At 47.8% G+C, this 14,100-nt stretch overlaps 1 protein-coding gene across 1 annotated transcript in view; it reads right to left on the bottom strand.

The window, feature by feature from the left end:
• DHTKD1 (dehydrogenase E1 and transketolase domain containing 1) overlaps nucleotides 1–14,100 on the bottom strand; it is a 1,328,309-nt gene that overhangs the window by 513,963 nt on the left and 800,246 nt on the right. The window contains exon 12 of the mRNA XM_085652869.1: nucleotides 11,109–11,215. Coding sequence (XP_085508995.1) covers nucleotides 11,109–11,215 — 107 coding nt within the window. The remainder of the gene's footprint in view (nucleotides 1–11,108; nucleotides 11,216–14,100) is intronic.

Raw genomic sequence — 14,100 nt, 5'->3', positions numbered from 1 at the left:
CTATATGGAAGTGGGATCTCACGTCCTCTGGAATGTGAGGGATGGCCAGTCGGGCCATGTCCCATAAGGCATGTGTATATTGTGTCAGAAGACAGATGGCATTAAGAGATTTATGTGTTATGCTGCCTGTCATAATGGTTTCTCCCCTCATGCTTCCAGTTGTTTTGACTCCCTGTTTGAAGTTACAGAAGGGAAGGTCCTCACCAACTGTCCCGGGAAAGGAATGTTTGGATGACTAGGCTTTCTGGCCACGGGTAAATGGAGAGGAAGGGAGGATCACCTAGAGTTGGAAGGGAGCATCTTGCCACCAGCCTGTCGAGGTGGCCTTCTCCCGTGGTACCATGACCGGGTTCAACAGGGCTTAATTGAGGGCAACCGTGGTTCTGATGAAGGTGCGGCTGGAAGAAACACTCAGTTAGGGCATTTGTCTTGACATCTACCAATAGGAGCTGCAGCTCCAGCACCTTTCTTGACCATCAAGTGGAAAGGCATTGCTTCTGGGATAGGGGTTCTCAAAGGAAGTTTCATCTCTGGGGAGGTATCCAGTCCACTGGCAGATGACAGGCCTCAGACATTCAGATGGTTCGAGTGAGTTCCAAAGAGGTTATTTATCCTTTAGCCGGGCACATGAGAAGCAATGTTGAAGGAGACCGAGGATGCTCTGGTGCCAGTTTCTGTGGTGCAACTTGCGATGGGTTGCTCGGCGAAGGATCTGTTAGCTTAACAATAACCAAATCTGGCTCCGAAGATAAAGATCTTGTGCGAGACGGAATGCATTGAGGTGATTTACCTCTACAATGCTACTTGCATTTCTAATGCTTCCTCCACTTGACTGATCAATAAGAGGACGGGGACCTGGGGCGTGGACTCCAATGACGTTGGCTGAGTCTGTCATTGCAAGACTGAGCTATGAATAATTTGGCCACCTGCGACTTAATTGCCTTCGTAAGCATACTGAAAGAGGAGTGGCAGGACCTAGAATCATTGTCAGAGCCTAAATACCAAAGGCAGATGGAACGTGAGTCAGTAATGTGCGCCTGTCCCTCACAGTCCCTACATGGCTGGAAGCCAGAACACTACAGACGTTACATTGTAACGCACTGATATTTTTCTATGAGGAAAACGCACAACTCTCAGGAGAGAGACAACTATGAGCCTGCATCAAAAATGCTAGAGTGAGAGTTATATGGCTTCAGCAATGTCATTCGGTGTCGATACAAAGCCAGAACCCACCTACCAGTGACTTCAGAGCTGTGAAGTTTCTAGATCAAGTCTGATGCCCAAGAGTATTGTACTGGTGATGGACCTGCGGGTTGAAGTATCCATAAGGAATATTCACTGAAAGGAATATGCATCATGTATCCCTGCCATAAGTGGCCCAATTAAATGTGATTCTGGTATTCATATTTTTACCGGCCTAGTAATTCTTTAAAGCGCTATTCACATAAGTACCAGAGATTCGTTGACTCTTTTCTTGTCTTTCTTTTTCACACACAGGTTGTTTTAATATTTGCATCTGTCCTCCATAGTTTATCATTATATCTCTGATCATACATAAAGTAAGATTTTTCATATTGTAGCTCATTCTTGGCTATGATTTAGGATTTGGGTCTTTTTTCTTTTTTCTCTTTCTTTATCTATTTTTCTTTTTCTTTTTCGTTATAACTGATTTTATGATTCTGGCTCTTTGGTTAATCTAAATTAAAGGTATCTTATGTCTGATTGAGCACTGGTATTTAGTCTTTCTTTTCCTTTTTCTTCTTCACAATGAATGATTATATTTAATTCTTGGGTCTTTTGTGGCAGCACATAACCATAATTGTACCAGTATGTAGCAGGGAACTCAGTGTTCTTTTAGAGTTGTTTATTTGTGTTTATTTTGATAGGGGGAAAGAAACTGTGGCTCTCTTGATGAAGGCGCTTTTTAGCGTCGAAACGCACGTTGAGAAGTCTCTGTTACAGTCACTGCCTTTTTCTGTTTATGTGTAATTATGTTTGTTGCATCATATTTTGATTTGTTATTATTTTGTGTCCTTTATGCAATGTAATTCTGCATTATAAATTGTGATTATGCCTGTATTATTGGCTCCATTTAAGATATATCTTTTTTCATTCTAAATTAAATAAAACTTAAATATGTTTTTATAAATACTGTGTACACTGAGTTCCCATTTGAATATGTTGTTGTTGTATATAATGATGTAGTGTAGCATTTAGACTACCTAGGGTGTTTATACTCACTTTTTTTTTCTCAGATCCACTGGTTGCCCATGGAGAACTGCTTAGTTTAAGTTGACCTGTGCCTCATTTTACCTAAACTCAACATAAGAGAGGGTAAAACTATAGAAACAAGGAAAATAGGGGATGGGGGCCTGTAGAGCAGAGAAGAGGGCACCCGGTGGGTGCAGCGTTTCAGTATTGGCTCGTGGTGAGACAGTTTAATGTTAAGTGTGTTACCCATCTAGATGCATAGTATGCAATGTGGCTTGGAAATTGATAAGTCAAAGACTGGACGGGTAGCAGCCCTAAAGATGTCCGCTCTCCTGAGGGTCCAGTTCTGTAATAGCCACTCATAGCTGATCCTCCAGCAGGGGTGATTTCCACCTTACAGGAAGAGTTTCATCACTCCATGTGGGTGGATGGACAGCCTAGAATGAACAGAGCTATAAGCATCATAGGGCGGGGGACCTGGGGGTCTCAAATCTTCTTCACTATTTCCAGGTAGCCCAGCTTCGCTACATGGCCGAATGGACAAGGAAAGAATCCTAAAAGCATTGTTTGTTATGGATAGGGAGGTCACTGGAGTGCATCTATGGAAAGCTCCGTTCCTTCTTAAGGCGCAGCACCCATGGGGCTTAGATCACTTGCAAAATTCTAAAGTCACGCATGACGTATGGGACCGAGTGGCGGAGCGGAGGGGGTAGACAATGTTTCTTCCCCATTAACCCTGATGTTTCTTCCCCATTAACCCCGATTTTAGGAAACCCCGACTTTCGACCGGAGCTGGGCCTCAGGGAGTTTGGATTATGGCAGACAGCTGGGTGCCGCTCAGTGGGACACATGTTCGATAGAGAGGGTATGATACCCTTTGATCAACTGTGTGCAGACTACGTCCTTCCAGAGTCCAAGCGTTTGCACTATCTGCAGATATGACATTAGGTTATGCAACACACCATATGCCCCGGAGCACACCTCCCCTTACTCCTTTGGAGAAATGGCTGGTTACAGAAACGACAGATAAGCATTTGGTCACTGAATTATATCGCTTGCTGCAGTGCACTACTCCTCAGGTCCAAAGTGCTGGACAGAGGCGACAGGAGCTGGAAATAGGGCATCAGCTAACACCGAAAAAATGGGAGGGCATTTATTATAGGGCCCGTTATACTGCCATGAAAACGGCAAGCATTGAAACTCATAATAAAATAGTGACTTACTGGTACCCAACTGCTTTCCGCCTCCATAAAGGCAATCCAGCTAGAAATCCTGACTTTTGAAGGGGGAGTGGGTAGCCTGGAATGCTCACAATCTCCTTTGGTAGAGTACGAAACTCTCACCATATTGGGAAATGGTGCTCCAGGACATAGACACACATTTGCATACTAAGCTCCCACGATTCCCTGCATATGTTCTCCTGGGCCTTCCAAACGTCCTCATGTTTCCACTAAAGTCCTGTAAGGGCAGATAGATCGGTCTGGCTCTGGGGGCCGCCCAGCAGAACATCTTGACGCTCTGGGGCACAGAAAAGCTCCTGACACAGGTGGGCTGACTACACCGGCTATGTTAAATCTTAAGTATGGAAATGCATTCACTCATATTTTCAGACACTGATATAAAATAGAGAGCTCTGGGGCCCTTTTATAGCCTGTTGTCCACTGTATTCAGGAAGAAAACAAGTTACTTACCTGTAACTACAGTTATCCAGTATTGGTATCTTTCATAGATTCACATGCCTGAATCATTCCCCGTCGCCGAGGCGGGAGTCCCCGGTAAATAAAAAAGTAGTGCCAAAATGCTAGTAGCAGTAGTAGGCCCAAAGAAAAGGCCCAAAGCCTGTATCTTAGCAGCCTATCTACCTCATTATGCAAAAAGAACCAAGAATTTGGTAACAACCAATCAGACACCAGCACCCTTCTAGAACCCTCTCAGCAGAGCCAGTTCTCCTCAGATTTTCGTAGCACAAGTGGGAAGTGAACGTCCCAAATTATATAGAACTGACTCTACGGGGAGGAGGGTGGGTGCATGTGAATCTATGAAAGATACCAATACTGGATAACTGTAGTTACAGGTAAGTAACTTGTTTTCTTATCCAGTATTGGGGTATCTTTCATAGATTCACATGCCTGAATCAGAATAGCGAGCAGTATACCAAGTATACAGTCGTTTGCGGATGGCGGGAGACTAGTGCTGATACTCCCTAATTGCATCCACAGCTTGTAACAAGAGGTATAAGAAAAGATCTTAAAATTCAAAATATGCCATCTATAAAGAGAAAAGCATGTTAACATGAAAGCAAATCATCATTGTAACACATTGCATTGTTATATTAAAGATATCAACATCTTACATATTAAAATATGAAAAAAGGGTACCTGAAGGTATCTCAAAGAAACAGATGTCGTAGTACAGCTTGCCCAACTGCTGCATCATCACGATGCGTAGATTGGAGGCAGTAATGTCTGGTAAACGTGTGGACATTTTTCCATGTCGCAGCACGGCAGATATTTTCTAGAGTCACACCAGCAAACAATGCTGTAGACGCTGCTACTGTCCTCGTGGAATGGGCCTTGGGTTTCCTCAACAGAGGCCTGTGAGCCTTGTCATGGCAGAAAAGTATTGTAGATGCTATCCATCTGGCAATGGTGGATTTTGTAACCGCCTTTCCCAGAGTAGTTTGGCCATAAGCCACGAATAATTGATCAGACTTTCTGAGGTTCTTTGTTTTCAGAAGATAGAATTTAAGACATCTCTTGATATCGAGAGAATGTAAGGCTCGTTCCACTGGGGTGGATGGATTAGGAAAGAAAGTCTTTAACGTCACTGGTTCATTAAGATGAAATTGTGAAGGCACCTTAGGTATAAACGTTGGATTAGTTCGGAGGTGCACGTAGTCTTGAGTGAAGCGTATAAAAGGTTCCTTTACCGTAAACGCCTGAATCTCACTCACTCTTCGAGCTGATGTTAAAGCCAGAAGTAAAGCAACCTTCCATGTAAGGAATTTTAGGTCAGCCTTGTGGATGGGCTCGAATGGATGCTTCATTAACTGTAATAGGACTGTGTTGAGTTCCCATTCCGGTGGCGGAAGTCTGACCGGAGGAAACTCTCGGAATAGTCCTTTCATAAACTGTTTAATTAAAGAGGATGAACAAAGAGAAGGGCCATGAGCACCCCTTCTGAATCTTGAAAGTGCAGCTAAGTGGACCTTGACTGAAGGGAAAGAAAGCCCAGATCTTGCCAGGTGTAACAAGTAAGGAAGGATCTTTTCTGCAGGGTCATCCACCGGGTGCACCTGGTTTGCTTCACACCAGCAGCAAAACCGTTTCCATTTTAGACGGTAAGTTTTTATCGTGCTCTGAGCTCGTGATTTTGTTAATATATCCCTACAGTCCTGAGGGATATCCAGGTCCTTAAACTCTAAGAAGTCAGGAGCCATGCGTGTAAATGTAGGGACTGAGGGTCCGGGTGGAGAACCTGACCCTTGTTCCTTGACAGCATTGTGGGCGTCGGGCGAAGACTGATCGGCTGGTCCTGTGATAGCAATAGGAGCTCCTGAAACCAGTATTGGCGTGGCCATCTGGGTGCAATCAAGATGAGACGACAGCCCTCCAACTTCATCTTGCGTATGACCCTCGGTATCAGGGGTATCGGGGGAAAAGCGTAAGCACAAATCCCTGACCATCGCATGGACAGGGCATTCCCCCTTGAGCCCTGTTGAGGGTATCTGCTGGCATAGAAGCGGCATTTCTTGTTCTCCTTCGTGGCGAACAAATCCAGCGGTGGTGTTCCCCAAGCTCTGAATATTCTGAGCACCTGAGCTTGCTCTAGCTCCCATTCGTGGCAATCTGATTGGGATCTGCTGAGCGTGTCCGCTAATGTATTGCAGAGACCTCTGACATGTTCTGCTCTGAGGGTTATGTTGTGGAGCGTGACCCATTCCCACAACTCCTTAGCTTCCGTGGACAAAGTTGCTGATCTTGTTCCTCCTTGTTTGTTCACGTAGAACATGCTGGTAGTATTGTCGGTTCGAATCAGAACCGAAGAACCTGCAATCCTTGGAAGGAAAGCCTGCAGAGACAGAAAAATTGCTCGCAATTCCAGACTGTTGATGTGTTTGTTTTTGTACTCTGGGGACCACTTCCCCTGTATCTGTAAATCTTGGAGATGACCTCCCCATCCTTCCATGGAAGCATCGGTAGTGAGGACAAAGTCTGGAATTTTCTGAATGAAAGTAAGTCCTTCTGATAAGTTGGGAACATGGGACCACCAACGTAGAGCGCTCTTCATGCCTGAAGTGACTCTGATGATGTCGTCGAAGGTGCCCTTCACCTGCTGCCACTGAAGGTGTAACTCCTCCTGCAAGGGTCGCATGCGGAGCCGCGCCAGAGGAACGAGGTGTATTGCAGAGGAGCACATCCCTAGCAGCGACGCGAACATCCGGACAGAAACTGACTTTCTTTTGGAAATTCGGATTGCTAAGTTTTGAAGACGAACCTGCCGTTCGTGAGACAAGAATGCCTTGCAGCGGACGGTATCTAACAGCGCGCCCAAAAAAGGAAGGATCTGCCTTGGTTGTAATTGAGATTTGCTCCTGTTGATCGTAAGCCCCAGAGAATGGAACAGACGAAGAGATGTTGTCACAGCAGTCTTGACTGATCTTTCCGAAGGACCCTTTATTAGCCAGTCGTCTAAATACGGAAAGACTTGGATTCCTTGGGAGCGCAACACTGCTGCCACTGGAGCTAGGCACTTCGTAAAGATCCTTGGGGCAGATTTTAACCCAAACGGGAGCACCTTGAACTGGTAATGGGCGCCAGCCACTGTGAAGCGAAGATACTTGCGATGCTTCGGATGTATTGGGATGTGAAAGTAAGCGTCTTCCATATCTAAGGAAGCTAGAAAATCTCCCTCGTTGAGGCAACCTAGAATTTCCGCCAGAGTGACCATGCGAAATCCCTGCTTCTTGAGGAATCTGTTCAGATTGCGAAGGTCTAAGATTGGGCGCCACTCCCCTGATTTCTTCTTGATGAGAAAAAAGCGGGAATAGAAACCTGTCCCCTTTTGAAGCGCAGGAACTTTCTCGATTGCGTTCTTGAGGAGCATTGTTAAAGCTTCCTTGAATAGTAAGTGAAGACGAGGGGGAGGGGGTCCCTTGGGTGGTTTGTTGGGTGGTTTGGTGACAAACTCTAAGGTATGACCGTTGTGAACCAGGTCCAGAACCCACTGGTCCGACGTAATTTCTTGCCACCTGGTCGCAAAAGTTGAAATTTTTGCACCCACAGGGAGGGGAAAAGGAGTGAAAGGCGCCCTGCAGAAATCATTGCTTCCGTGAGGTGTCTCTTCCCTGATTCTGCGATCTTTTTCGTCCGCCTTGACGAGAGAAACCAGATGTATTGGTCTGTCTGTAGGAAGACTGATATGATTGCCGATACTGAGGCTGGTACCTATTTTGTTGGGTATGATAACTTCCTCTGGAAGAAAATCCACGGCCCCTTGCTCCTCTGAAGGTACCTCTTTTGTATTGTAAGGAGCCCAACGATCTTGCAGTATCGGTATCCGTTTTAATTGCTTGGAGCGCATCATCTATGTGCTTTCCAAACAATGATTCGCCATCATAGGCCATGTCCAATATTTTTGTCTGGACCTCTGGTCTGAACGTGGTAGCTTTCAGCCAACCCTGGCGCCTAAGAACCGCAGCCCCAGCCAACTGGCGAAAGTTAGTATTCGCAATATCCAGTGCGCAGTCGATAGTCTCTGAGGCTGCACGCTCACCCTCCAACAAAATCTTTCGAGCGTCTTGCCTGTTATCCTCTGGGATGAGGTCGATAAAGCTTGCCATTTCTGACCACATCTGGCGGTCATAACGCCCAATTATCGCTAGGGAATTGGCTGCCCTGATGGAAGCAGCTGCCATAGTTGAAAATTTTTTCCCAATTAGATCCAGTCGGCGTCCTTCCCTATCCGGTGGTGTAGTGACCGGTGCTGCCGGATTCTTAGACTTTTGTTGGGCTGCCTGAGATATAACCGAGTCTGGACGCGGTTGACCAGTGAGACAAGAGGGACTGTCGGCTGGAGCACGGTATTTTTTGTCAATCCGTGGAAGCACCGCTGGTACTGATGCCGGGTTTTTCATGATTTTAACCCCTTCTTTCCAAATATAGTCAATGATAGGGATAGCTCTCGTAACCTTCCTTGACTCCTCCTTAAAATCATGCAGAAAACAGTCAGACTGCTCAATGGTAACCGGCAAGTTGAACCTGGTCGCAGCTCGCTGCATAAGGTTATGGAACCCCCCTATATCTTCTGGAGGCGAATCAGATGGTAGAGGGGTAGGTGGCGAAGGCATAGGGATTATATATGAATCCCAAGGGTCTGCTGGGTCTGGCAACTCGCCCTCTTCGTATTCCTCCTCCGAGGTTGTATCCTGATGCGGGTCCTGTGGAGGATCAGGCAGTTGAGGCATTGGGGCTGGACCCTCAGGCAGAGGCAATGGGTCCGGCTGCGGCGCAGTCTGTGGAACCTGTGGAACATTTGGCTGCGGTTGAAAACGCTGCTTATAATCTGCAAGCATGGCCTGTAGGTCTTGTATCAACGTAGGGGGCAGATGTGACATCTCATTCCTACGAGTTTGTGTGTAGCAGGGTCTATGGTGCGGAACGATTATGTCTTCCTGATAGTAATGCCCTTGATAATCCTCATCCTCATCGTCCTCCTGACATTTAATGTGCAGTTCCGAAGGGTGGCGAGCAACCCCAAAGGGCCCTTCGTCCTCGTCATCCACATAATCATCATCTTCAACATAAGTTTCCAGGAGATGCGAGGGAGTAAGCGGTGAAATGTCCTGCCTTTGAAAAGACTTTAGTTGAAAAGTCCTGGTGGAAACTGGAGTAGAAATCATCGTCGACGAGGTCGTCGTCGACGGGGCTGTGGTAGACGGGATCGTCGACGGGATCGTCGACGGTATCGTAGATGGTGCGCTCGTCGTCGACTGGCTCGTCGTCGACGGGCTTGACGTCGATGGTATCTTCGTCGACGAGCCCTTCGTCGACGGGCTCGACGTCGACGGGGTCTTCGTCGATGGAATCTTCGTCGACGAGCTCTTCGTCGACGGGCTCGACGTCGACGAGCTCTTCGTCGACGGGATCTTCGTCGACGATGGAATCTTCGTCGACGAGCTCTTCGTCGACGAGCTCGACGTCGACAGGCTTTTTAATGGCGGAATCGTCGACGGCGGTACTGCTGACTTCGTCGACGAGGACTTCGTCGACGACCCCTCGACGGTGGGCTTCTTTGAGAGGATAGTAACCTTCGTAGACATAATAGGTGAGGTAAGCGCCGTCGTCGTGAATGTTTGCGTCAATGAAGAAGCAGACGAGGTGACAGAAACTGAAGATTGAGAGTAAGCCAAAGATTTTGAAAGGCTTTTACTCACAGTTTGCTTGACTGTAGATTCCTGAGGAGAGTGCGCATCAGAAGTAGAATGATGCGATTTCTGACGCTTCTTCCCATCGCTGGAAGAGCTGTCCTGCGATCTAGCTCTCTTGCTAGAAGTAGTGGCTTTGTCATCCTCCTCAGCCGAAGAGGATTTAAGCCACAAAAGCACTCTCGCCTCCCTATCCCTGAGAGTTTTTGTAGGGAAGGTGCGGCAAATCTTGCAATCTTTTGCCTCATGTTTAGGGTAGAGGCAGTAGATGCAGTCTACATGTTGATCATCAACATGGACTCTCTTCTTGGTGCAGGTCCTGCAGGACTTAAATAAAGCCTTCTTGTCTGACATGCTGAAGCAAGTTGAAAGAAAACTGAGAGGCACTAAGGGAAACTCCCTTCCACACGACGTGCGGTGAAAATCTGAGGAGAACTGGCTCTGCTGAGAGGGTTCTAGAAGGGTGCTGGTGTCTGATTGGTTGTTACCAAATTCTTGGTTCTTTTTGCATAATGAGGTAGATAGGCTGCTAAGATACAGGCTTTGGGCCTTTTCTTTGGGCCTACTACTGCTACTAGCATTTTGGCACTACTTTTTTATTTACCGGGGACTCCCGCCTCGGCGACGGGGAATGATTCAGGCATGTGAATCTATGAAAGATACCCCAATACTGGATAAGTTGACATGCCCTAATATTTGCGTATACTGCGGCTCACAGACACAGATAAACACCCGCAGGACAGTACCGATGAGTGAGGTGGCATCCTTGAAGGATGTTGGTCAAAAGGACTATACTGATCTCAGTGAGTGCCCTGGGGGGAAATTACAGTGGCAGAAGGGCTTTGGGTATTGTTTACTTATAAGAGTATATGTCTTATGGCCTTGAAGTTCAGTGTCTTCAGACATGCTCATGTATATTTTTGACTTATTGAAAACAATAAAGAGATTTAAACTATAAAAGTCAAAGACTGGGCTGGTCAGTGATTGATTGGGTTTGTTGGTTGATTGTTGAATTCTGAGTCTTTTTCTCCAACTCTACTCCATTAGGAAGTCTGTGACTGCTCACCCTCGTCACACTGACAGTGAAGTGCAGAAAAGGTGTTCCTGGCCCAGTTGCCAGAGTCTTAGTAGGACCGACCCCAGGACACTTTTGACAAACAACCTCAATCATAATGGCTGGTGGCTAGCAGCCCTCGTCTGCCCAGTGCTTCCCCTGAACAGGGTCTGGCAGTCTGATTTCAGAAAAGGAAGATTTAAAGTGCGCACTGTTTTAATAACACAACCATTCTCTGCATCACCTGACCCTAATGGAGGGCCATACACATGCACATGTCCCTTGTCCTTAATTTCCAATTATTAAGTACCATCTGAAAACAAAATATTGCATGAATGTTAACAGTGAAAAAATTAATTAACAATCAGATTCATTTTTGCAGTGCAAAGTTAAGAAAAGGCAACTATATCCCAATACCTGAAGGAAGCGTTCAATTCTGCAAGAGGAGTGCTCTGGACCTGCACCATCATATCCGTGAGGGAGAAGAACTGTTATTCCACTTTGAAGCAACCATTTGGCCTCACCTGCAAAAATTAACATAGCAACCCTTACACAGATTCCACGGTTATCAAAAATTCGCACTATATAGTCACTGCATATTTATTTATTTAACCATTGTATTTAGTGCTAAGCACAGAGAGATATGGGGGTTCATTAAATAGCAATAACCAGGGATGCGATGGTCACACAGATAACACAAACCCAGGAACATTGTAATGATAAGGGGGAACTATAGATGATCTAAGAGAACTAGGGCAGAGGACATTGCGAGAGACTGTGGCTAGGAGAAAATATTAGGTGTATTTGCATTGTGCATTTTTTCTTATCTTTTTTGCCTAAGATCAACTACACTAAATTTGGTAGCAGGCTGGTATGACTGTAGGGTGCTGTGGATATACAGTGCAATAAAGAACACAATTTTAAACAGCAAATCATAAATTCAATGGAGCAGAGGAAGAGTTCTTAAGTGACCAGGTAATTGCAGTATTTCACTTGCAACCATTCTAAAGTCGTGAGCACTAAAGTACGAGTTACTTACCTTCGGTAACGATGTATCTGGTAGAGACGCTTCTAGCCGCAGATTCCTTCACGTAGAATTATCCCCAGGCGTGAGACTGGATCAGGAAACATTTTGCCACAGCATCCCCGCGTGCCAGGGGGCGGGGCGACACCATGCGACTCCGCCTAGGCGTCGTCCGCGTACGTGATGTCAGCAAGGTCACATAAGCCCCACCCCGGCGCGCCTACGTCACTTTTCTTCGGAGAACTTTTCCGCCCCGCAACGCAGAGCCACCAGGCAAACTGTGGGAGCAGGGGAACAGTGTGCAATAGAGTACAAACAAAGAATGGAGACAAGCGACCCCATAAGGAGCGGTGCAACACTGCAGCCTCCAAGGGCAGGGGTAGAATAAAGAACAGAGCAGAGCCCATAGCAGCCATACTGCCAGCATGTGAACCGCCTTCCCACCCCTCCCCCGGAGACAGTGAACATATGTAAAGGTAGGATACCTGTAGCAGGCCTACAACCCCCACCCGGAAATAGGGAAGGGGAGCCAGCCCCAGACCAGACCAGACAGAACAACAACAACAACAACAACCCTCCAAGCCACCCCAGCACAGAGGGCAACCATCCTCCAAGGAACAAGGGCAGGGCATGGCCAGGTGACCCCCAGACAGACGACGGCAGAGGGGCAGGGACACCCAGCAGCAGGAAGGGAGGGAGGGCAGAGATTAAAGGTAACCCCCCCCCCCAAACCTGGAGCAGCCCGAGTAGCAGGGCACAGGAGCACCATAACCCTATCCTCCAGAGAACCAAGGGAGGAAGAAACAGCAACAAGACGGAGCAACCCGCCAAGAGCAAAGGAATGCACTCACAAGAGACACAGCCCCCACCAGGAGGCGAGTGCCAAGACCAACCCACGGGTCCTCGCAGAACGGGGAGGAAGGGCGGGCCGTGAAGGAATCTGCGGCTAGAATCGTCTCTACCAGATACATCGTTACCGAAGGTAAGTAACTCGTACATCTGATAGAGACTACTAGCCGCAGATTCCTTCCAAGGAATAGATACCCTAGCAAATCCCACAGGGAAGGAGGGTCTGCGAAAGGACCCACCCAGCCATAACAGGACAGAGGGTCATACAGGGGACTAGACCTGCGGACCGGGCAATAACCCGGCCCCTCCCAGGCAAGAGGAGCCCCTCACAAGCAGAACACGACCGACCTCAGAGGGATGGAGAAAGAAGAAAAGGGGGGGGCCTTCACACTCACGATAGCGGAACCAAGAGCTAGGCCAGAGGCCGAAGTACCCCACACCCCTTCAAGGCAAGAAGCGTCCCTCCAAAGCCAGGGGGAGAGCCCAGAAGGCCCAAGGAAACGAGGGAAAAGAACCACACCAGATGGAAAGCAACAGGCCAACCAGAGCGGCGCTAACAGAAAAGCCGCCAGAAACAAGAAAAGAAAAACAGCCCAGGGCCCCAGGAAGACCGAGTGGGCAACACCTGACAAGGGAGGGCACAGAATTATCCCAAGCAGGGAGAAGAGGAAAGGGCCGAACACATCCCCACGAGGGGCCGCGCACACTCCCTCAAGAAGCAAAGCAACATACAGAAACGCCACGGAGAACAGGCCCCAAAGGGCTACCAGAACTCCCCAGCAGAGCGCAAGCTGTATAACAGCTTCCACTACCCCACATAGGGTACGTTAAGTCCCAAGACATGAGAACCCTCTTTGGAAGAACTTCCGCAACAGAGGAAAAACAAAAGAGCCACAGGGAAAATACCCCGAGAACGGCTTGACAATCAGCCCAAAGAAAAACAGAAGGCCTAATCTCTGGGCCAAGTCGGTGTAACAGTTCTAGCAAAAAACACACCACAGTGAACAAGGGCCGTCCAGCAGCCAACATTGTCAAAGTCCCCACAAGGAGGACTCAATGGCCAGAAAACACACTCCACCGCAAGAGCGACCGTCCCAAGAAGGACCAGAACCAGCTCAACTCCTCAATCACTGAGGAGGATAAGGGGGAGGAGGAGGAGTATAAGGGGGAGGACGGAGCCTCGCCAGGAACCTTTGGATGGCGGAGTCAGCTGGGGCATGAAACAACAGGCTACCATCAAATGGGAGATCAATGAGCCTCTCCTGAATATTTTCGGGGAAGACGCCGTCCTGAAGCCAAGCATGGAAACGGAGAGCGACAGAGGAAGCCATGGCCCGGCCCAGCACCTCCGAGATGTCCAGAGCAGAGTGAAGGATAAACGCCGCTAGCTCCCGGCCATCCAAGGCAAGACGCCGTAGGTCCACCTGAACAGTCTCCTAAGAAGCTGCGGACCCCAAAGACTAAACCGAGTCCCACAGACAAGAGGAGGCCCTAGCCAGGACACACAAGGTGTTCAGGGTCCGCAGGGCCGCGCTG

The sequence above is a fragment of the Triturus cristatus genome, chromosome 4_1, assembly GCF_964204655.1.
Source record: "Triturus cristatus chromosome 4_1, aTriCri1.1, whole genome shotgun sequence".
Classification (NCBI taxonomy): Eukaryota; Metazoa; Chordata; class Amphibia; order Caudata; family Salamandridae; genus Triturus; species Triturus cristatus.
This window is presented reverse-complemented; position numbering and strand designations above follow the sequence as displayed.